Source organism: Neopsephotus bourkii, unplaced genomic scaffold, assembly GCF_033783945.1.
Source record: "Neopsephotus bourkii isolate Nb327-2 ecotype Australia unplaced genomic scaffold, CSIRO-AGI_Nbou_v1 NB_1148, whole genome shotgun sequence".
Classification (NCBI taxonomy): domain Eukaryota; kingdom Metazoa; phylum Chordata; class Aves; order Psittaciformes; family Psittacidae; genus Neopsephotus; species Neopsephotus bourkii.
In genome coordinates, this window is record NW_026901634.1 from 42,954 (window position 1) to 67,005 (window position 24,052).

At 54.6% G+C, this 24,052-nt stretch overlaps 2 protein-coding genes across 7 annotated transcripts; both read left to right on the forward strand.

The window, feature by feature from the left end:
* The first annotated feature begins 1,023 nt into the window (after positions 1-1,023).
* LOC133217609 (avidin-like) lies at positions 1,024-23,588 on the forward strand. 6 transcript variants are annotated; one of them, XM_061363202.1, is made up of 4 exons: positions 1,024-1,177; positions 1,258-1,468; positions 1,901-2,021; positions 23,495-23,588. In XM_061363202.1, the coding sequence occupies exons 1-4, from the start codon at positions 1,046-1,048 to the stop codon at positions 23,529-23,531; spliced, it is 501 nt and encodes a 166-aa protein (XP_061219186.1). In that variant the 5' UTR covers positions 1,024-1,045; the 3' UTR covers positions 23,532-23,588. The 6 variants fall into 6 exon arrangements, with proteins under 6 accessions (XP_061219186.1, XP_061219187.1, XP_061219189.1 ...); XM_061363203.1 differs by lacking the exon at positions 23,495-23,588 and adding an exon at positions 18,764-18,812; XM_061363205.1 differs by lacking the exon at positions 23,495-23,588 and adding an exon at positions 4,951-5,205.
* On the forward strand, positions 8,377-10,090 carry LOC133217624 (avidin-like). Its single transcript, XM_061363244.1, has 5 exons — positions 8,377-8,531; positions 8,952-9,071; positions 9,156-9,366; positions 9,706-9,826; positions 9,907-10,090. The coding sequence occupies exons 1-5, from the start codon at positions 8,457-8,459 to the stop codon at positions 9,938-9,940; spliced, it is 561 nt and encodes a 186-aa protein (XP_061219228.1). The 5' UTR covers positions 8,377-8,456; the 3' UTR covers positions 9,941-10,090.
* Positions 23,589-24,052: the final 464 nt, after the last annotated feature.

A 24,052-nucleotide genomic window follows, 5' to 3' on the forward strand; every position in this document is an offset into this window, starting at 1 on the left:
CTCACTGGCAGGGCTGCAATAAGGGTGTGTGGCTCCTGCAGAGAGGAGAGGGAGCATTGAGGTGCTAGCAGCAGAAACGCAATGCTCCACGGCATGGGTAGTGGTGAATATTGCTGTCAGAAGCAAACTGGGGCTCAAATGTGAGGTTAAGGGAAAGCAAAGCTGGGGAAGTATATCTGAGATGTTGCAAAAAGTTGCCTTGTCTCCTTTTTAGGTAAAAGAGCGTTTTCTGGTGAATCCTCCACAGCCTTTTGCTGTGATGCCTGGAGGAATTAAAACACACGTGTTTTAGGAGGCTGCCTTGAAAATGACTGAGGAATGGGGTGAAGAGTCCTGATTTGAACAGAGCTATTACAGCCTCTCCAGCCAGCAACAATATAATGTAAGGGGAAAATATATAAACACGTACTTAAAGTTATTCAAGAATCCCTGCATCGATACAACCTTTGTCATCATTAAAATGTGATGTCCAAAGTACCTGGGGAATGCTCGTTTTCCATAAACACAGCAATTCCAACAAAAGCCAGTTTGTAAAAACAACAGCAAACCTACATACCAGCCTAGAGTGAGAGGAGGACAAGTGTTCTGCAGTCTGATCTCTGGCTGCATCAGTATTGGGGGTGGATAAAGCAAAGCCCTTAAAGGAGCCTTTCGGGTGGGTTTGCACAAGGATGCCTGGTGAGGAAGAGGAGGGTGGGATGTGTGCTGCAGTGATATTGGGGTGCCCCGGGATAGGGCTCCTTGGCACCCTTTATGCACCCCATGCACAGCAATGATGTGGAAGAAGGGGTCCAGAAGGGATATGAGGGTGGTTTCCCCTGTCTTGCTGGTCAATGAACTGTAAGAGCCAAGGTTTCCCCATGAGGTGCCAGGGTAGTGTAAGCAGGGACGGACTGTTTCAGCTGGCATTTCTGGGAATATCTGCCAGCAAACACACTTTCATCTGTCCGGGAACTACGAATTTGGGAACACCCAGATTGCACAACACCGCAGCTGATGCTGCCACCGCAGCCCCGGCAGCAATAAATAGGGGAGAAGCAGGCACATGAGCAGAGCTCTGCGAGGAGGACACCCCCAGGTACACCCGCTGCCCGCTGCTGCAGAGATGGTGCACGCAACCCCCTTCCTCCTGGTGCTCAGCCTGGCCATGGTGGCCCCAGTCCTCTCCACAAGAAAGGTAACGGCAGGGCTGGGATGCAGGGGCAGGGTGGGCAGGGGCTGCGCTGCAGCACCGGTGATGGGTCCCTTCCACCGCAGTGCACGTTGACCGGGCGCTGGATCAATGACCTGGGCTCCAACATGACCATCATGGCCGTGAATGAGAAAGGTGAATTCCTCGGCTCCTACCACACGGCTGTGACAGCCACTGGCAACGAGATCAAAGTGTCACCGCTGCAGGGGTCCCAGCACCGCACGAACAAGAACAGCAAGGCCACCTTTGGCTTCACTGTCAACTGGAGCTTTTCAGGTGCTTCTCCTTCCCCACCTGCCTTGTTGTGTCCTCAGAGCTCCACTGTGCTGTCCCCAGAGCCCCTGCCCTTGCTGTGATGTCCATGATGCTCTTCTGCCCTCACAGCAGTGTCCCTGATGATCCCCTGCTTTCCCCTGCAGTGTCCCCAGTGCTCTCACATCTCCTGTGCTGTCCCTGATGCTCTCCCATCCTTGGCTCTGGAGCTCTTTGCCTGGTGTCACCTCCCAGTCCCAGGGTGCAGAGGATCCTCTGGGGGGTTGCTGTGTGCCCATCTCTACTCGAGACCCCTCCTGCCTGCTCTCCCCATTACCACTGTCAAAGAGAGCAGGGGCAGCCCAGCTTTCCTGCCCCCTGTGCTGGGACAGGGTTCAGGGCACTGACCCACCACCTTGTCCGTGCTCCCCTTCACCTCCTGCCCCATCCCTGCAGACTCCATCACTGTGTTCACGGGCCAGTGCTTTGTGGATGAGGAAGGAAAGGAGGTCTTGAAGACGATGTGGCTCCTGCGGTCAAATGTGGACAGCATCAAGGACGACTGGAAAGCCACCATGTGAGACCATGCCCCGCACAGTTCCCCTGCGCATCCCCAGCAGTGATGCACCTCATCGTGATCAGCGTCCTCAGAGCTGCTGGTGGTGACCAAGGGTGGTGCCCAGGGGTCCCACCATCGTGCATCTGATGTTGGGGGAGACAGGGCTGGGTGGGCTTGTCGTGTGCAAGGATGCAATTCCAACCCTTACGTCTCCTCTTTCTGTGTCCTACAGGGTCGGCACTAATGTCTTCTTCCGCCTGCGCACAAAGAAGGAGTGAGGGTGATCGGAGCTCCTGAGTTGGCTGCAGTGTGTCCCCCTCCTGATCCCCATTGCTTCTCATAATAAAGCTTTGCTGCAAACACCCACCATCTCTCGTCACGTCGTGCCTCAGCACCCGCACCCCACCACCCCCTCCACAGCACCCCTGGGGGACCATGACCTCTCCTGTCACCATCTCCAGTGCCCAATGTGTCCCGCTGCCCCCGGGGGTACCGAGCCGCTGCCGCAGCCCCCCCCCCCCCACCTCCCCGTGCTCCGCGGGGCTCCTCTCGCTGTGCCGCGGTGGCCGGTGGCCCGTGTCCCACCGCGGTGGCCCTTGGCCGGGGGCCCGGCATGGGCGGCCTCTGCCCCCTGCGGCATAAAAGAGCCGGGGCGGGCGCGGGCCGCAGCGTGGGCAGCGCTCTCAGCCCCAGCACCGCTGCTGCCATGGGGACCGGCGGCTGCTGCCTCCTGCTCGCCCTGGCGCTGCTCGCTCCGCGCTCCGCCGTTGCCAGGAAGGTAAGGGCAGGCGGGGGGTGCGCTCAGCGCGCAGAGGAGGGCTGCGCTCCGTGCTGCCATGCTGTACTGTGCCGTGCCGTGCTGCGCCCTGCGCTGCTGTGCCATCCCCGTGCCCCGCTGCTGCGTGAGCGGCCAGGGGGCTGCCTGCTCTTGCTGCGCTCTGCTGTGCTGCCTGGTGCCGTGGCCGGAGATGCCGTGCCACGCCGTGCCCTGCCGCGCTGTGCTGTGGCACTCCGGCACCCTGTGCTGCCCCGTGCCGTGCTGCGCCGTGCCCTGCTGTGCCATCCCTGGGGTGCAGCGTGAGCAGCCGAGGGGCTGCCTGCTCTTGCTGCGCTGCACTGTGCTGTCTGGTGCTGTGCCGTGCTGTGCCACGATGTGCCATGGCATGCCGTGCTGGGCTGTGTAGTGCCACGCTGTGCTTTGCCACCATGTGCTGTGCTTTGCCACCGTGTCCTGTGCCATGCAGTGCTGTGCCAGACTGTGTTTTGCCACCGTGTGCTGTGCCATGCTGTGCTGCGCCGTGCTGTGCGGTGCTGCGCTACGCTGTGCTTTGCCGCTGTGTGCTGTGCTGTGCAGTGCCACGCTATGCCACCCCTGGGGCACAGTGTGCATGCCTTGAGGGGGCTGCATGCTTTCACGGCGCCATACCAAGCTGTGCCACAGAGCATAGAACGTTTGTGTCCAAGGGTCTTGCTGCCCTTGCTGTGTGCTGTGCCATGCCATGCTGTGCCATGCCATGGTGCAGCACACATGACCAAGGAGGCTGCCTGCTCTGGCTGGTCTCCTACCCCTCGTATGGGGATACCCAGCACCCCACTGCCCTGCCATGGGATGGGGAGGTGCTATCCCCATCAGTCCCATCAACCATGCAGAGGGGCTGTGCCAGCCCCATGCATGTGGGGCACACATCCCACTGCTCAGGCACGCTGGAGGGTGAGCTGTGGCTTGGCACTGCCCAAGGCAGCTACACACCCCCCGGTCCCCAGTGCAACCTGCAGGGCTTGTGGAGGAACGAGCTGGGCTCCAACGTGACCTTCTTGGCCCTGGATGCAGCTGGAACCTTCTCGGGCTCCTACCACACTGCTGTGGCAGCCACCAACAAGCAGATCCTGGTGTCACCGCTGCACGGGGCCCTGCAGCACTCCAGTAGCAAGGGGCAGCCCACCTTCGGCTTCACCGTGCAGTGGCAGTTCGCAGGTACGATGATACCCAGCACAGGGTCCTGGGGCAGCCAGCCATCCCCTTCCCATGCTGGCAGTGGGGGGCTGCCACACACTCCCCATGCACCCAGAGAAACAGTGGCTGTGGCCATGGACCAGTCAAGTGCTCACACTGCTGCCATGGGAATGGGTGTGGGGAGAGCTGTCCGTTTGGGGTGGATGGGAGGAAAGTCATCTGGGAGTGCGGCAGGGGTGTCCATCTATCCAAAGGACATGGCACGGACAATACCCATCTATCTGTCCAAGCAATCTGGAGGTCCCTCTGTCTACGCAGTGCAGGTGGCGGGGGGTGTGTGTTTTTCTGCCTGCCAGAAACAGGAATCTCTATATGGGGCACAGAAGATGAACTCATTCTGTCCCAACTGAATCCCAACAGACTCCATCAGTGCATTTGTGGGCCAGTGTTTTGTGGACCGCCGTGGGAAGGAGACGCTGGAGACAACATGGCTTGTGCGGGAAGAGGTCCCAACCCGCAGAGACTCATGGAGAGCAACAAGGTGAGCAAACTCCCTGCATAAACAATAATGCTAACACTAAACCTAAACTTAGCACTAACCCTAATCTTAAAGCTAGAAATAACCCTAAACTTACCCTAAAGTTAACCCTAAACCAAACCCTAAACTTAAGCCTAACTCTAAACCTAACCCTAGACTGAAACCTAATCCTAAACCTAACCCTAATCCTAAACCTAACTGTAGCCCTAGCCCTAAACTTAACCCTAATCCTAGGCCGAACCCTAAACCTAAAACTAGCCCGAACCCTAACCCTACCCTAATCCTCACCCTAAACCTAGCCCTAACCCTAAACCTAACCCTAACCCTAAGCTTAACCCTAACCCTAACCCTAACCCTAACCCTAGCCCTAACCCTAAGCCTAACCCTAGCCCTAACCCTAACCCTAACCCTAGCCCACAGCCCTGCCTCCCCTCTGCTGACATGCCTTCCTGCAGGGTCGGCACCTCCATCTTCACCCGCATCCAGTGATGGGGATGGAGATTGGAGCTGCTTGGATCCTGCTGTCCCACCTGCATTCCTGAGGCTCTCCACTGTCCTGGTCCTGGGCTGGGCTCCTGCTTGCTCCCGGTATCCTGGCTGGAAACACACCCTCACCCTGTGCTGCTTCCTCCCAGTGCTTCCCAGTGTCCCTTCCCAAAGCTTGCTGCCCCCATACATGGAGCTGAATAAACCTTTCTGTGCCTGGCAAAGAGCTGTGCCCTGTGTGTCCCTGGGGTGCAAGAAGCCACACTGTGCCCATGGGCAGAGTGAGGTGGTCCAATGGGAGAGAAGGGAGGTGTTTTGTGGGACTGGGGGACAAGGGAAGGATAGAAGCTGGGTCATCCTGCTTCCAGATCATGGCCTCAGGCCTCTGCAGGTGCCTTCTTGCCCATGCACCTATGTGGGGCATCTACAGGCACTCAGCAATGGGTGTCCCCAGGCAGCATCCCTGGTGTGGAGTCCCATCTCAACAGGATGCGTCAGCACTTCACATGGCATCATTGTCTCTGCACACCAGTCTGCCTCGTCTTCCCATTGAACTCCATTTCCAGCCGTTGCTCTGGGTGTGGGTTCATGGGTACATGTAACAGGGGAGGGCTGAGTGCCTGCTCACACAGAGGGAACCATGGTGGGGTTTTGGAGTGATCCAAAGTCTAGGCTGGATTCTAGAGGGTCCATAGGAAGGACAAGTGGCTCCAGGGGTAGCTACTGGGCAGACTGGGTGGCTAAGACCAGATGCTAGAAGGATCCATGCTGAAAATATACATGTATGCTTGCATTGCCCGCTATCTGGTTATCACTTGAGCAGCCAGAGGGTGGAACGCGATAAGGCTGCTTTTGGGAACTCAGATTCAGAGGACAACATCACCTCCTGCACATTAAACTTTATCAGCTCATTGGTAATGAAACCACACACATCAAACAACGCCCTTTGCACGGACCAGTCCAACACGTGAACTCACTAATTTATCACTTCACCAGCTCACGATGTTCCCAGCTCACAAGTTACCCAATACATAACACACGGCTCCCAGCTCGGATGCCCCTGTGCATCCCAGGGATGGGCTGGGAGAGGCAGGAAGGGCTCAAAGGACAGTGCTGCTTGGGGAATGCAGGGCTGCTGGGGGAAGAGGCTGATGGATGGGGCAGGGACAGCAAACACAGTGCCTTGGGGAAGCATGGCGCCCTGTCCACCATCCTCTTCCTCTCACCATGCTCCTGCCCTTCCCCACTCTTCCTCAGCCTTCGCTCCCCTCCCTCCTTCCCTTCTGAGCTCTGGGGCTGCTCTCAGCCCCCCCAGTCCTGAGCAGTACATGGAACAGAAGATCTTGTCCATTCTGAAGAAAGACTTTCTATAAATACATTTCTGACTGTTCACAACATGACTCCGTGTGCACAGATGCAGTTTATAATGCAGCATTCCAACAAAAAGCTGATTAAATTTTCCTTCCGGTAAATGGGGCTTTTACGGTAAGAATGTGAATAGAAATAGGTATGATCAAAAATATTCTGCTTTTACCTTTTGTCTAGCTTCATTTTTTTTGGCCTAACTACAATTCTGCATCTTGATTGAGTGTTTTCTTTGTTACCCTGCAAGAACCCATGCTGTGATGTGAGGACTGGGGCGCCTTGCTCTCACCCAGACTTGTGCATGCAGAAGGCAGTTTACAGAATCAGGGATGAGGCAAAGATCCTGCTTGTGAAACTGAACAGAAAGAGAAAGCAAAAGCACATGTTTACAGGAAGCCAGCACTGCCACTGTCAACACCACTGCTCCCAAGCCACACTTATCATCAGCCCCATATGTCCCACACCCCTGCCCTGCCTCCCATATGGCCCCGCACTCCTGCCCTGCCTCCCATATAGCCCCCTGCCCTGTTCCCCTGCAGCAGCAGCCCACCCTGGTGTTCGCTGCCCTCTTGCTCACATCGGGTGCATGCAACCAGGGCTGCACACCTCTATGAGACACAGGGCCAGGGACCCTCAGGCTGGGCCACACCAGTGGGCAACATGAGGCAACCTGTCCTACATAGAATCAGTCTGGTTTGGGTTGGAAGGGACCTTAAAGCTCATGAAGTTCCAACCTCCTGCCACGGGCAGGGACACCTTCCACTAGAGCAGCTTGCTCCAAGCCCCTGTGTCCAACCTGGCCTTGAACACTGCCAGGGATGGGGCAGCCACAGCTTCTCTGGGCACCCTGTGCCTCAGCACCCTCACAGGGAAGAGCTTCTGCCTAAGAGCTCATCTCAATCTCCCCTCTGCATGGTTCAAAGCCATTCCCCTTTCTCCTGTCCCTACAGGCCCTTGTCCCAAGCCCCTCTCCAGGTTTCCTGTAGCCCCTTTAGGCACTGGAGCTGCTCTAAGGTCTCCCCTTCAGGAGCCTTCTCTTGTCCAGGCTGAACCAGCCCAGCTCTCTCAGCCTGGCTACACAGCAGAGCTGCTCCAGCCCTTGCAGCATCTCCATGGCCTCCTCTGGACTCATTCCAGCAGCTCCACATCCCTCTTGTGTTGAGGGCCCCAGGGCTGAACTCAGGTCTCCAGGTGGGGTCCCACCAGAGTAGAGGGGCAGAATCACCTCCCTCAACCTGCTGGGCACACTCCTTTGATGCAGCCAAGGATGAAGTCTGCTCTCATGAGTTCCAGGGTATCAAGCTTGCTGTGCAGCCTCCTCACTGCTCTAAGGATCTTGAACTCCACCAGTTCATGGACACTGCAGCCGAGGCTGCCCTTGGGCTTCACACTCACCACCAGCCCCTCTCTGCTGGTGAGGAAAAGGTCCAGCATAGCACCTCTCCTTATTGTCTCCTCTATCACTTGGAGAAGGAAGTCAACATCAAGACATCCCAGGAACCTTCTGGATTGCATATGCTGCGCTGTGCTGTCCCTTCAACAGCTATTGGGGTGGTTGAAGTTCCCCATGGGGATGAGGGCTTGTGAACGTGAGGCTGCTCCTACCTGTCTATAGACAGCCCATCTATAGACATGTAATAGCCTACATGTCCCCATTGCGCCTTCATCCCCATCCTCCTTCTGATATCCATTCCCATCTCTGCCTTCATCCCAGTCTCCATACCTGTCTCCATCCCCATCCCCAGCTCCATCCTCAACTCTATCTACATCCCCATCCCTGTGGCCATCCCCACCCCTTTCCTTATCCCCATCCATGATCCCACCCCCATCTTCAACCCCATCCCTATCCCCATCCCCACCTGTACCCCCTTCTCCATCCTCATCTCCATCCCCATCCTCAACTCCATCCACATCCCCATCCCTACCCCTGTCCCCATCCCCACCCCCATCCCCATCCCTATCCCCTTCCCCACCCACACCCCCATCCCCATCCCCATCCGTGTCCCCGTCCCTGCTGCCGAGGCTTTCCGGGAAGCCAGCTCCTCGGCCGTGTTATAAAAAGGGGCGGGCGGCCCCGGCACGGCTGGATTCGGTTTCGCTGCTGCCGACGATGAGCCGCCGCCTGCTCTGCACCCTCGCGGTGCCCACGGGCACAGCGCTGGCCGCGGCCGCGGCGGGGATGCAGGTGGAGCCGCTGCGGGACACGATGGGGCACTGGCCTGGGGAGGCTGCCCGGGATCAGGAGGGACCCTCCGGCAGCGGGAGAACCCCTGCTCCGGGGGGAGGTCCTGCCGAGGGGAGCCGGGGGATGCTGCGGGGCTATCCGTGTCCCCGGGAGGGATGGGCATGACATGAAGGGAAACTGGGGCAGGGTCCACCGGTGGGGTGGCTTCTTGCCCCTACCTGGGGAAGTGTGGTGTGGGGAGGACAGGCTGGGTTTGGAGCTGGAGCTTTGCGAGTGGGATGCTGCAGGGGCTGCATGAACCTGAGGGCTCACATCAAGCACCAGTGCCATGCAGAGCACACATCCCCATAGGCACAGGCAGATGTGTCCTGGGGTCGCAAAGCTCACCTGACTGCCCCTGTGTTTTACCTCTTTTCCAAGATCTTCTGCCAGGCAGACAAAACTCCAGGTGGGGAAAAAGCCGGCATGAAGGAGACAAAGGCAACCAGCACCAAATGGTGGCTGAGCCAAAGGCAGGAGCACTCCACAGGGAAGAGCAAGGTGAGTCCAGCACCCCATGGGGATGTGGGCAGGGGAAGGGGCTGTGTGCGAGCAGTCTTCAGGGGCAAATCTGCTCATCCCCAGGTATGTGACCTGACTGGCTGGTGGGAGAATGACCTGGGCTCCAAGATGTTTGTGGACAAGGTTGACAACCATGGCAACTTCTCAGGCGAGTACCACACTGCAGTGTCCAGCACCCAGAAGCCCATCGAGCCATCCCCCCTTGTTGGCTCCCAGCACCTGGACGAGGATGGGCTTTGCACCTTCGGATTCACTGTCAACTGGAAGTTTTCTGGTCAGTGGCTGTGCCTGGATGGGGAGGTGGGATGAGAATGGGAGCTTAAGCAGGTCCCAGTGCCCATCCCTATCCCTTTGTCCCTGCACCTGTCCCAGTCTGTCCTTTCCTGAGCTGTCCCCACTCTGCACAATGCCTTCAGGGCAGCAGGTGACTTCCTAAAAGAGTGTTTGGGCTGGGTGGCATCAAGAGTTGCTTTGACAGCATCACTGCCAGAGCATTCCCCTGCAAATATCGGGACCCACCTTTTTCCCTGAGCATGGGACCCATTGGTGCTCATGAAGCCCCATGAACAGCCAGGGTCCCACTTGGATGCTAACAGCCCCTGCTTACCCTCAGACTCCACTGCTGTCTTTGTGGGTCAGTGCTTTGGTGCGAACAGCAGTGAGGAGGTCCTGCAGACCTCCTGGATGCTGCGGGAGAAGGTTGACTCCCAACACAATGACTGGAAAGCCACAAGGTGAGCCAAGGACACCCAGCCCCACTGGGACCCCTGCCCCTCCACTGGCTGGGCACTAGTGACCTTCTGCTTCCCCACAGGGTGGGACGTAACACCTTCAAGAGGATGGCCTGAGAGGAGGATGGAGAACCTTCTTACTTCAGACGTGGAGAGCCTGAGGCACCTGAGCACCATCAGTCTGCACCAGCATGGGGGCTGCTACTAGCCCTGAGGGAAGATGTGCCCCCAAAACAAATAAAATGAGCTATTTTTAACTTCAAACCCGACCTTGTGCAGTCTGTGGGTATGTCCCGGGGAAGGTGGGCTAAAGCACTGTGGTGGGTACAGGGTGATCTCTCAACCTGTTATTGCAGGAAGAGAACACCCCCTTTTCCAGCCCAAATGGGATGCTGCGTCCTCAAAGTGAATCTCTGACACCAAGCATGGCAGAGCACTGGCTCTTCCCTGTTCCATGCTGGGTGAGTGGGATGGGAGGATAAGCTGGGGGCCCTTCTGCATTCCCAAAAGGTGGATGAGATCTCCTTTTCCCCACCTCTGAGGCAGCCCTCAGGCTCTTGGCTTCATTCATACTCCTGCAAAGAGGAAGTGCTGCTCTGTGCAGCACACTGAAACCTCCTTTTAGGGAAAAGTGTGTGATTTACAGGAACATGGACCTCCATCAGCTGCAGCTCTAAACCTCTGCCCATTGGATTTTGTGCCTTACAGAATGCACTGGGATCTGTATGAGTCACACATCCTGGACAGAGCAAAGGATTTGCAGGAATCTCAGCTTGAAGCTTGGTCCTTTAGCTCTACAGTCCCAAAATAACCCCAGATGAGCAGAACATCCCATGCTGGCACCCTGCCTGGGATGCGAGCAGCCCAAGGATAGGAGTGGGTTGGTGGGACTGCCCCCTCCTGCTGCTCCCCTTGTTTTCCTTCCAGGAATGCTGAGGGAGAGCGTTGCCAACAGCATCTGTGGATTTAGCATGCTCTCCACCTGCTTTGTGTTTCAGCTTGCCACATTGCAGACTTGCATGTGGTTTGATTGTCACATTTTGCTCCCTTGGGTCCATTTTCCTCTTCTGGAGTGACGCTTGTGTTTCCTTCTTGGTGCTTCCCTGGAACTCCTCCAGCTTTTTCAGTTCTTACAGCCTTTATGAGCAGAATGCCTTTATGCCGGGTCCCTCTACAGCGTCCTTTGGTCTGTGCAGTCTTTTATTCGCTTTAGAAGAACGTGAGAATTAGGAAAGAGGGTGGCAGAGGGACTGCAGGACTCTGCTCTCACCACAGAGAGAGACTTCATTATTGCCTTTATGCCAACAGAATGATTCAACAATTAGAGCCTGTTAGGGAGGGATGGGATTCACCTATACAGAACCTTTGGCAGCAGGTTGGCCAACTTGGTAAGATGCGCTTTAAACTGAAGGACTTTGGAGCAGGGTCCAAATGGCAACACTCACACTGTTGCAGCCAACTGGGGAGTGAGTCAGGCCAACCAGTGCGGTAACAAATGTTCCTTAGCTGCCTTCTAAGATGGAAAGTGGGATACCAGCTACTTCAAGCGTATGTACAGCAATGCGTGCAATGTGGGGAACAAACAGGAGGAACTGGAGCTCTGTGCACAGTCAGAAAGTTATGGTATCACAGGAATTACTGAGACATGGTGACACAATTCACATGGCAGGACCATCATGGTGGATGGCTATAGGCTGACTTGCAGGTTAAAAGAAGAGAAGGAGTCCCACCCTATTCAGGAAAAGCTAAGTCCTGTTAAGGAGAACATTGGATGTATAGAAGTCAGTGATGGGGACTGTAGAAGCCCTGTTGAATGGCTCTTTGTCAAGATCAGAGGGGTCATCTCCAAGGGGGATCTTACAGTAGGCATCTGCTACTGACATTGAAACCAAGGCACTAAGGCAAACAAAGCAATATTTGAGTCACTGAAGCAAGCTTCAGGTCAGCAGAACCTGGTTCTTATGAGTGATTTCAACTACCCAGACAGCTGGTGGAAGAACAGCAGAGAAGCCAGCATGCCATCCATCACATTCCTGGACTCTATAGAGTACTGCTTCCTCACAGAAATGTTGCATGTTCCAACCAGGAATGAGGCACTGCTGGACTTGCTGCTACTCACAAACCCACCAAACCTGCTTTGTAGTATCTTGGTTGGTAGTGATCACTACATTGTGGAGTTCTGGATGTGGCTGAACACTGTCTCCCCATGAGGAGCACAAGAATATTGTTAAGTTATGTAGGGAGAAAGTTAGAAAGGCAAAGGCACAGCTGGAGATTAATCTGGCCACTGCTATAAAAGATAATAAAAACATTTTTACAAACATACTAGCAATAAAAGGAGGGCCAAGAAGAATCTCCATCCTATGTTGGGTACTAGGGGAAACCTAGTGATTGAGCATGAGGAAATGGCTGAGATACTCAATGCCACCTTTGCCTCAGTCTTTATAGTCACACCAGCCATTCTCAGGGTACTCAGTCCCCTGAGTTGGATGACCCAGATGGCGAACTGATTGAAGAACCCATAATCCAGGAAGGAATTGCCAGTGACCTCCTGCTCCACTTAGACGTACACAAGTCTATGGGGCCTGATAGGTTGCACCCAAGAGTGCTGAAGGAGCTGGCAGAGGAGCTTGCTAAACCACTCTCCATCATCCATTAGCAGTCTTGGTCTAGTGGGCAGGTCCCAGAGCATTGGGTAAAGCAGATGATCCTAAGTGAGATCACACAGCATGTGCAGGAAAATGGGATCAGGCCCAGTCAGCACAGGCTCATGCAGGGCAGGTCCTGCTTGAGCAACCTGATCTCATTCTATGACAAGTTGACCCACCTGGCTGAGGAGGAAAGGCTGTGTACATTGTGTATTTGGACTTAAGTAAAGCATTTGACACTGTCTCACACAGTATTCCCCTGGAGAAGCTGTCTGCTCATGGCCTGGATAGGAGGATTCTTCACTGGGTTGGAAACTGTCTGGATGGCCAAGCCCAAAGAGTAGCAGTAAATGGTGTCACATCTAGCTGGCGACTGGTTACTAGTGGTGTCCCTCAGGGCTCGGTATTCAGGCCAGTATTGTTTTATATCTGGAGTGCACCCTCAGTAAGTTTGTAGATGACACCAAGCTGGGTGGGAGTGTTGATCTGATGAAGGATAGGAAGGCTCTGCAGAGGGGTCTGCACAGGCTGGACCCATGGGCTAGGGCCAATGGGATGAGGTTCAATGAGGCAAAGTGCCAGCTCCTGCACTTGGGCCACAACAATCCCATGCAATGCTCCAGGCTTGGGGAAGAGTGGCTGGAAACTGCTCATGGGAGAAGACCTGGGGGTGCTGATTGATAGAGCTGAACATGAGCAGCTTGTGCCCAGTCAGCCAAGAAGCCAACAGCATCCTGGCCTGTACCAGCAATAGTGGGGCAGCAGGGCCAGGACAGTGATCATCCCCCTGCACTGGTGAGGCTGCAGCTCGAATCCTGTGTTCGGTTCTGGGCCCCTCACTACAAGAGAGACATTGAGGTGCTGGAGTGGGTTCACAGAACGGCAATGGAGTTGGTGGAGGGCCTGGAGCACAAATGTGATGGGGAACAGCTGAGGGAACTGTGGGGTTTAGTCTGGAGAAGAGAAGGCTCAGGGGGGACCTCATCTCTCTCTACAACTGCCTGAAAGGAGGTTGTAGCAAGGTGGGGGTTGGTCTTTTATCCCAGGTAACAAGTGACAGCAGAAGAGGAAATGGCCTCAAGCTGCTCCAGGGGAGGTTTAGTCTGAATATTAAGAAAAAATCTCTTCCCCAGGAGGGTGCTCAGGCATTGGAACAGGCTGTCGAGGGCAGTGCTGGAGTCACCATCCCTGGAAGTGTTCACAAACCATGTAGGTGAGGCCCTCAGTGACATGGGTTAGTGGTGGTCTTGACACCTGAGGTAATGATTGGACTCGATGATCTTAAAGGTCTTTTCCAACCTGGCAGATTCTGTGATTCTATTAAATTGTCCAGAGCTGTCAAAAACTGTAAGAAATGGTTCTTCAGGTACGTAAACAACAGTCAGAAATAAAAGGGAAACACAAGCCCATTGTTAAACAGGAGAAACTGGTGCGTTACTGTCTGGATGAGTGACCTGTGTGCTGGGTGAGGAGCAGGCTGACCAGCCTCACCCAGAGGGTGGTGGTGAACAGCTCCCATTCTAGCTGGTGACCTGTCACTAGTAGGATCCACAGGGATCAATATTGGGCCCAACACTGTTCAGCATCTTCACAAGTGATCTGAAAGGTGGGATCAAGTGTGCCCCGGCCACATTTGCCGATGATATTAAACTAAGTGGGGAAGGAGACACTATGGAAGGGAGAATCACCTTGCAGGAAGACCTGTACAGGCTGGAAAAGTGAGCTCAAAAGAACTTTGTGAAGCTCATCAAGGACAACTGTAAGGTTCTGGGTAACATGATGCAAGAGTGCAGCACAGCCTGGGGTCTGCCCAGCTGGGGAGCAGCTCTGTAGAAAGGGACCTGGAGGTCCTCATTGACAACAAGCTCAATATGAGTGAAGAGTGTGCAGCTGCAGCAAAGTAAGACAAGAGGATGCTGGATTACATCTACAAAGACATCATCAGCGGAGACAAAGAAGTCATTATCCTACTCTACTCAGTGCTTGTGAGGCCACACCTGGATTACTGCGTTCAGTTTTGGTCTCTGCTATACAACACAGGCTGGAGAGGGTCCACAGAAGGGCCACAAACACGAGCAAACGACTGTTCAGTTTGTGAGGAAAGGCTGAGAGAAATGGCTGTGTTCAGACTTGAGAAAACAAATCTTAGGGTGAACCTTACCACCATGTTCCAGTATATAAAGGATGGCTACAAAGAAGATGAAAACTCCCTCTTTACAAGGAGTCACATGGAAAGGATGAGGGGTGATGGGCACAAGCTACTCCTTGGGAGATTCCAGTTGGGCAAAAGTGGAAAATACTTCACAATGAGAACAATCAGCCATTGGAATAACCACCCCAGGGAAGTGGTGGATTGCCCAAAGTTGGACACTTTAAGATTCAGCTGGATAGGGTGCTGGGACACCTTGATTAGACTGTCCTTTTGCCAGGAAAGGGTGGACCAGATGATCTGTAAGATCCCTTCCAACCTGGTATTCTATGATTCGATGATACATGTCAACATTTTGCCAGGACAGGGTTCCACAGAGGCTGTGCAGCAATACTGAGGTGTTCCAGCAAGGTGGCATTGCTGAGCATGCCCTTCTTGTGTTGGGGACCCAGAGCTGAATGCAGTACTGCAGGTAGGATCTCTAGCATTGAGGAGTAGAGGAGAAGAATCACCTCCCTTGACCTGATGGCCAAGCTTCATTTTATGAAGTCCAGTACAGAGTTCCAGTTTCTGCCCAGCCTGTATCTGTGCTTGGGATTGATCCAGCCCAGGTGCAGGACCTTGCACTTGGTCTTGGTCAGCTTTGTGAGGCTGGCATTGACCCACGTCTCTAGCATGTCAAGGTCCTTCTGCACGGCATCTCTTCCTTCCAGTGTGTCAACTCTACTGCACAGCTTGGTGTCATCAGCTAATCTGCAAATTACTGAGGTTGTACTCAGCCCCACTGTCCACATCTCCCAAAAAGATGTTAAACAGCATTGGTCCCAAAACCAAACTATGAAGAAGTCATCACTGGTCTCCACTTGGATATTGGGCTGTTGACCACAACACTTTGTGTGCAATCATCTACCCAATTCCTTATCCACCAAGTGGCACATCCACCAAACACACACCTCTCCAGTTTAGACACAAGGATCATGTGTGGAACCTTATCAAATGCCTTGCACAAGTCCAGGTAAATAACATCAACTGCTCTTCCCTGATCCAGCAATGCTGTAACCCTGATATAGAGGAACCCAAACTTGTCAGGCACGATTTGCCCTTAGTGAAGCCATGTTGGCTGTCACCAACCACTTCCTCCTTTTCCATGTGCGTTTGCACAGATTCCAGGAGGAATTGCTCCATGACATCACTGGCTCTCAGGAGACTGACCGACCTGTAGTTCCACATGTCTTCCTTGTGTCCCTTTTTACAAATGGATGCCAGGTTTCGCCCTTTCCTGTCGGTGAAACCTCACTGGGCTGCCACACTTCTCAGACATGATGCAGAGCAGCCTGGTCACTTGAGCCATCAGTTCCCTCAGGCCCATGGATGCATCTCATCAAGTCCCATGCACTTGTGAACCTTCAGCTCCTTTAGAAGGTCTCAAACTTGATCTTTTCCTACAGCAGGGGTTCATCATTGTCCCTGTCCCTGCCTTTGCCTTCTGTGACTGGGGCAGTCTGTCTGGAGCTCTTGCCAGTGAAGACTGAAGCAAACAAGTCACTGAGTACCTTGGCCTTCTCCATGTCCTGGGTAGCCAGGTCTCCCCTTTCCATTTGGAAAGGGCCCACATTTTCCCTTTTCTTCCTCTTATCACCGACATACCTGTAGACGCTTTTCTTGCTGTCCTTGATCTCCATGGCCAGATTTAACCCTGTCGGGGCTTCAGCTTTCCTAACCTCAGCCTTGGCAGCTCTGACAATTTCTCTGTGTTCCTGCCAGGATACCTGTCCTTGCTTCCACCCCCTGTAGGCTTCCTTCTGGTGTTGGAGTTTGTCCAGGAGCCCCATGGGGATAAGCAAATTTACCTGGCTACGTATCTTCCTGAGAAGCCTTTCTGTGTTTACAAGAGGGATTAATTCAGGTGTCACAAGGGACATCAGGGAGGTGTCCCCCGGCTGAGCACTGAGCTGAAGGAGCCAAGCCCTCGCCATGAGGCTCCAGGGAAGTGTGGGCAAGGAAGCACTGTTTCAGCTGGCAATATCTGCCTACCATCTCCTGTGGCCGGGAACTACAAATTTGGGAACACCCAGATTGCACAAGGCCGTGACTGATGCTGCCACCGCAGCCCCGGCAGCAATAAATAGGGGAGAAGCAGGCACATGAGCAGAACTCTGCGAGGAGAACACCCCCAGGTACACGCGCTGCCCGCTGCTGCAGAGATGGTGCACGCAACCCCCTTCCTCCTGGTGCTCAGCCTGGCCATGGTGGCCTTGGTCCCCTCCACAGGAAAGGTAACAGCAGGGCTGGGATGCAGGGGCAGGGTGGGCAGGGGCTGCGCTGCAGCACCGGTGATGGGTCCCTGTTGCTACCCAAAAGGAGTCATTTAGGATGGCCTCCTTCCCCTTGGGACCAACGAGCAAGTTCGTGATACCCAGGGACTGAATTAAGGCGATTCGACACCAACCAGCCAGCCAACCATTTTTACGATATCCTAATACAAAATCCAAGGCACATGGTTAGATACAGCAGCTCAATTGTGATTGCTTTAACTGGATAAATGAGTTCCGTGCCATGAGTTCTCACTTAGATCTTGTCACTGTTGAATTAAAAGCAAGAGAGGAAGAGAGGAGGAGATAAAACAGAGGAGATCATCACCACCATGGATCCAGTGGCGTCCCCTTGCTCCTCTTCACCCGGGGTGTCTTGGTGGAGAGGGTCCCACCTGAGCATTCATTGATTTGGGTTTTATGCTCCTGAGAGGATGCCTCTTCATTTCTGCACGATGCGATGGTGGCTGTGGTCTGTGTCTGTGCAAGCTCAACGTGAGCGGTGGTTTCAGGGGGAGTATTTCAGGGGTTGCATCCAATGAGACCCCTCCAAGGTCAATGATCTGGCATCCTATACATGTGCAATTAGCTGTTGAAACCGGTGTTGTGTTCTTGTGGTTATAACACCTACTGTTAGAGGTGTTATAACACCTGGCAAAGACAAGGAGTCTCTTGCAAAGTTTACAACATGTGCAACGAAGCTGGCTTCTTATGCACCAAGAGATGTTTACGGCAAATGTCCACTCATCTGTCTGCCACAGTCCACTCCAGCCCAGTGTGTGCTGGCCGGGAACTGGACCAATGACCTGGGTTCCAACATGACCATCAACCCCCTGAGCAGAGAATGTAACTTCATCGGCTACTACATCACGGCTGTGTCAAGAAGCGGGAGCCCTGTCAACAGATCACTGCTGCTGGGGTCCCAGAACTGCACAAACCAGGCCCGGCCCGTATTTGGCTTCACCGTCAACTGGAACGGTTCAGGTACTTCTCCTTTCCATCTTCCCTGTTGTGTTCCCAGATCTCACCTACCCTCCACTGTCATGTCCTCACATCCTGCTGCTCATCTTGTGATACCCCACTTACCTCCTGTCCTCATTTGCGATGTCCATGATGCTCTTCTGCCCTCACAGCAGTGTCCCTGATGATCCCCTGCTTTCCCCTGCGGTGTCCCCAGTGCTCTCACATCCCCTGTGCTGTCCCTGATGCTCTCCCATCCTTGACTCTGGAGCTCTTTGCCTGGTGTCACCTCCCAGTCCCAGGGTGCAGAGGATGCTCTGGGGGGTTGCTGTGTGCCCATCTCTACTCGAGACCCCTCCTGCCTGCTCTCCCCATTACCACTGTCAAAGAGAGCAGGGGCAGCCCAGCTTTCCTGCCCGCTGTGCTGGGACAGGGTGCAGGGCACTGACCCACCACCTTGTCCGTGCTCCCCTTCACCTCCTGCCCCATCCCTGCAGACTCCATCACTGTGTTCACGGGCCAGTGCTTTGTGGATGAGGAAGGAAAGGAGGTCTTGAAGACGATGTGGCTCTTGCGGTCGCATGAGGACAGCATCGAGGACGACTGGAAAGCCACCATGTGAGACCATGCCCTGGTCCCCTGCGCATCCCCAGGGGTCTGGGGCTCTGCTCTACCATGATGCTCAATGGCCCCAGAGCTGCTGGTGGTGACTGAGGATGCTGCTCGAGCCCAGCCTGCCCTTGGGTCCCACCACGCTGAAGCCACTCTTGGGGGAGATGGAACTGGGTGGGCATTGGCACTGGGAGGGTGCATTTGTCCTGTGCAAGGCTGCAATTCCCACCCTTACATCTCCTCCTTCTGTGTCCTACAGGGTCGGCACCAACGTCTTCACCCGCCAGGGCTCTTAGGAAAAGTGAGGGAGGCAGCATGGGAGTTCCTGAGCTGGCTGCAGCCCTGGGGTGCCTGCATCCCTCGTCCCCCCTTTGCATCTCACAATAAAGTTTTGCTTCAAGCACCCACTGTCTCTTGTCCATGTCACTGACAAAGATGTTAAACAGCACTGGTCCCAACACTGACTCCTGAGGAGAGCCACTCATCACTGCTCTCCACTTGGACATCAAGCCATTGTCCCCAACACTCTGAGTGTGATCATCAGCCGATTCCTTGCCCAAATGGCCCATTCCTCAAACCGATGCCTCTACAGTTTAGAGATAAGGACGTTGCCTGGGACATTGTCAGATGCCTTGCACAAGTCCAGGTAGAGGACATCAACTGCTCTTCCGTGATCCACCAATGGTGTAACCCTGATATAGAGGAACCCAAACTTGTCAGGCACGATTTGCCCTTAGTGAAGCCATGTTGGCTGTCACCAACCACTTCCTCCTTTTCCATGTGCGTTTGCACAGATTCCAGGAGGAATTGCTCCATGACATCACTGGCTCTCAGGAGACTGACCGACCTGTAGTTCCACGCGTCTTCCTTGTGTCCCTTTTTACAAATGGATGCCAGGTTTCGCCCTTTCCTGTCGGTGAAACCTCACTGGGCTGCCACACTTTTCAGACATGATGGAGAGCAGCCTGGTCACTTGAGCCATCAGTTCCCTCAGGCCCATGGATGCATCTCATCAAGTCCCATGCACTTGTGAACCTTCAGCTCCTTTAGATGGTCTCAAACTTGATCTTTTCCTACAGAAGGGGTTCTTCATTCTCCTTGTCCCTGCCTTTGCCTTCTGTGACTGGGGCAGTCTGTCTGGAGCTCTTGCCAGTGAAGACTGAAGCAAACAAGTCACTGAGTACCTTGGCCTTCTCCATGTCCTGGGTAGCCAGGTCTCCCCTTTCCATTTGGAAAGGGCCCACATTTTCCCTTTTCTTCTTCTTATCACCGACATACCTGTAGATGCTTTTCTTGCTGTCCTTGATCTCCATGGCCAGATTTAACCCTGTCGGCGCTTCAGCTTTCCTAACCTCAGCCTTGGCAGCTCTGAATTTCTCTGTGTTCCTGCCAGGATACCTCTCCTTGCTTCCACCCCCTGTAGGCTTCCTTCTGGTGTTGGAGTTTGTCCAGGAGCCCCTTGCTCACCCACACAGGCCTCCGGGAGCTTTTGCCTGACTTCCCTTTTGTTGGGACAATCGCTCTTGATCTTGGAGGAGGTGACCCTTTACTGCTAACCAGCTTTCTCAGTCTCCTCTTCCCCGGAGGGCTTTGTCCTGAGGAGCCCTCTCCTGCTGCCCTGCCTGCACCCTGGCAGCGCTGAAGCACCGGTGATGGGTCCCTTCCACCGCAGTGCACTTTGACCGGGCACTGGATCAATGACCTGGGCTCCAACATGACCATCATGGCCGTGAATGAGAAAGGTGAATTCCTCGGCTCCTACCACACGGCTGTGACAGCCACTGGCAACGAGATCAAAGTGTCACCGCTGCAGGGGTCCCAGCACCGCACGAACAAGAACAGCAAGGCCACCTTTGGCTTCACTGTCAACTGGAGCTTTTCAGGTGCTTCTCCTTCCCCACCTGCCTTGTTGTGTCCTCAGAGCTCCACTGTGCTGTCCCCAGAGCCCCCTGCCCTTGCTGTGCTGGCCCTTGAGGTCCCCAGGTGTTCCCCTGGTGTACCCAGGCAGCCCCAGCCCTTCCTGTGGTGACACCAGACATCCACAGTCCTCCTTGTGGTGTCCCTGAAGGTCCACCGACTTCCTTTGGTGTCCCCGTGCTCCCCTATACCCAACAGGCACCTCCCAGTCCCCGCTTCTCACTCTTGTCCAGACAGGTCCTGCTCGGGATGAGATGGGGCAGAGCTGGATGCAGCCACTCCAATGTTTTAAGTCAAACCGAAGTGGAATGTGTACATGATCAGTGCAGATCCTGCTCCCCGGGAAGGAGGAGAGTGGTTCTTTGGGCATGTTCAAGCCCAGGCCAGATGTGCCTGTGGAGAATTCTCAAAGCAGACACTTATCCCTGTGCTGGACAGGGACCAGAGAGACCCTCTGTGCCCTGGGCACATCCAGGTTCCAGCTCTGTCTTCCCCTGCAGCAACACGTACACAGGTTGGAGAGACATCTTGGAGGAGGTGGCTGTGCCGTGTGGCCGTGTAAAAGCCACGCAGCCTGAAGACTCCTGGCCACCTGCCCATCCTCCGTGCAGCTCTGTACCTTTAGGGATGCCTTGGGAGGAATCAGCAGGGCTTTGCCATGGAGCTGTACCTTGCCCAGCCTCCGAGCACCGTGCTTGTGGCATTGCCTCCCATGAGGGCTGCGCATGGGGGCACCATGCACAGGGCATCCTGTCCCATGGGGATAAGCAAATTTACCTGGCTACGTATCTTCCAGAGAAGCCTTTCTGTGTTTACAAGAGGGATTAATTCAGGTGGCACAAGGGACATCAGGGAGGTGTCCCCAGGCTGAACACTGAGCTGAAGGAGCCAAGCCCTCGCCATGAGGCTCCAGGGAAGTGTGGGCAAGGAAGCACTGTTTCAGCTGGCAATATCTGCCTACCATCTCCTGTGGCCGGGAACTACAAATTTGAGAACACCCAGGTTGCACAACGCCGTGACTGATGCTGCCACCGCAGCCCCGGCAGCAACAAATAGGGGAGAAGCAGGCACATGAGCAGAGCTCTGCGAGGAGAACACCCCCAGGTACACCCGCTGCCCGCTGCTGCAGAGATGGTGCACGCAACCCCCTTCCTCCTGGTGCTCAGCCTGGCCATGGTGGCCCCAGTCCTCTCCACAGGAAAGGTAACAGCAGGGCTGGGATGCAGGGGCAGGGTGGGCAGGGGCTGCACTGCAGCACCGGTGATGGATCCCTGTTGCTACCCAAAAGGAGTCATTTAGGATGGCCTCCTTCCCCTTGGGACCAATGAGCAAGTTCGTGATGACCAGGGACTGAATTAAGGCGATTCGACACCAACCAGCCAGCCAACCATTTTTACGATATCCTAATAAAAATCCAAGGCACATGGTTAGATACAGCAGCTCAATTGTGATTGCTTTAACTGGAGAAATGAGTTCCGTGCCATGAGTTTTCACTTAGATCTTGTCACTGTTGAATTAAAAGCAAGAGAGGAAGAGAGGAGGAGATAAAACAGAGGAGATCATCACCACCATGGATCCAGTGGTGTCCCCTTGCTCCTCTTCACCCGGGGTGTCTTGGTGGACAGGGTCCCACCTGAGCATTCATTGATTTGGGTTTTATGCTCCTGAGAGGATGCCTCTTCATTTCTGCACGATGCGATGGTGGCTGTGGTCTGTGTCTGTGCAAGCTCAACGTGAGCGGTGGTTTCAGGGGGAGTATTTCAGGGGTTGCATCCAATGAGACCCCTCCAAGGTCAATGATCTGGCATCCTATACATGTGCAATTAGCTGTTGAAACCGGTGTTGTGTTCTTGCTTGTGGTTATAACACCTACTGTTAGAGGTGTTATAACACCTGGCAAAGACAAGGAGTCTCTTGCAATGTTTACAACATGTGCAACGAAGCTGGCTTCTTATGCACCAAGAGATGTTTACGGCAAATGTCCACTCATCTGTCTGCCACAGTCCACTCCAGCCCAGTGTGTGCTGGCCGGGAACTGGACCAATGACCTGGGTTCCAACATGACCATCAACCCCCTGAGCAGAGAATGTAACTTCATCGGCTACTACATCACGGCTGTGTCAAGAAGCGGGAGCCCTGTCAACAGATCACTGCTGCTGGGGTCCCAGAACTGCACAAACCAGGCCCGGCCCGTATTTGGCTTCACCGTCAACTGGAACGGTTCAGGTACTTCTCCTTTCCATCTTCCCTGTTGTGTTCCCAGATCTCACCTACCCTCCACTGTCATGTCCTCACATCCTGCTGCTCATCTTGTGATACCCCAGTTACCTCCTGTCCTCATTTGCGATGTCCATGATGCTCTTCTGCCCTCACAGCAGTGTCCCTGATGATCCCCTGCCTTCCCCTGCGGTGTCCCCAGTGCTCTCACATCTCCTGTGCTGTCCCTGATGCTCTCCCATCCTTGACTCTGGAGCTCTTTGCCTGGTGTCTCCTCCCAGTCCCAGGGTGCAGAGGATCCTCTGGGGGGTTGCTGTGTGCCCATCTCTACTCGAGACCCCTCCTGCCTGCTCTCCCCATTACCACTGTCAAAGAGAGCAGGGGCAGCCCAGCTTTCCTGCCCCCTGTGCTGGGACAGGGTGCAGGGCACTGACCCACCACCTTGTTCATGTTCCCCTTCACCTCCTGCCCCATCCCTGCAGACTCCATCACTGTGTTCACGGGCCAGTGCTTTGTGAATGAGGAGGGAAAGGAGGTCTTGAAGACGATGTGGCTCTTGCGGTCGCATGAGGACAGCATCGAGGACGACTGGAAAGCCACCATGTGAGACCATGCCCTGGTCCCCTGCGCATCCCCAGGGGTCTGGGGCTCTGCTCTACCATGATGCTCAATGGCCCCAGAGCTGCTGGTGGTGACTGAGGATGGTGCTCGGGCCCAGCCTGCCCTTGGGTCCCACCACGCTGAAGCCACTCTTGGGGGAGATGGAACTGGGTGGGCATTGGCACTGGGAGGGTGCATTTGTCCTGTGCAAGGCTGCAATTCCCACCCTTACATCTCCTCCTTCTGTGTCCTACAGGGTCGGCACCAACGTCTTCACCCGCCAGGGCTCATAGGAAAAGTGAGGGAGGCAGCATGGGAGTTCCTGAGCTGGCTGCAGCCCTGGGGTGCCTGCATCCCTCGTCCCCCCTTTGCATCTCACAATAAAGTTTTGCTTCAAGCACCCACTGTCTCTTGTCCATGTCACTGACAAAGATGTTAAACAGCACTGGTCCCAACACTGACTCCTGAGGAGAGCCACTCATCACTGCTCTCCACTTGGACATCAAGCCATTGTCCCCAACACTCTGAGTGTGATCATCAGCCGATTCCTTGCCCAAATGGCCCATTCCTCAAACCGATGCCTCTACAGCTTAGAGATAAGGACGTTGCCTGGGACATTGTCAGATGCCTTGCACAAGTCCAGGTAGATGACATCAACTGCTCTTCCCTGATCCACCAATGCTGTAACCCTGATATAGAGGAACCCAAACTTGTCAGGCACGATTTGCCCTTAGTGAAGCCATGTTGGCTGTCACCAACCACTTCCTCCTTTTCCATGTGCGTTTGCACAGATTCCAGGAGGAATTGCTCCATG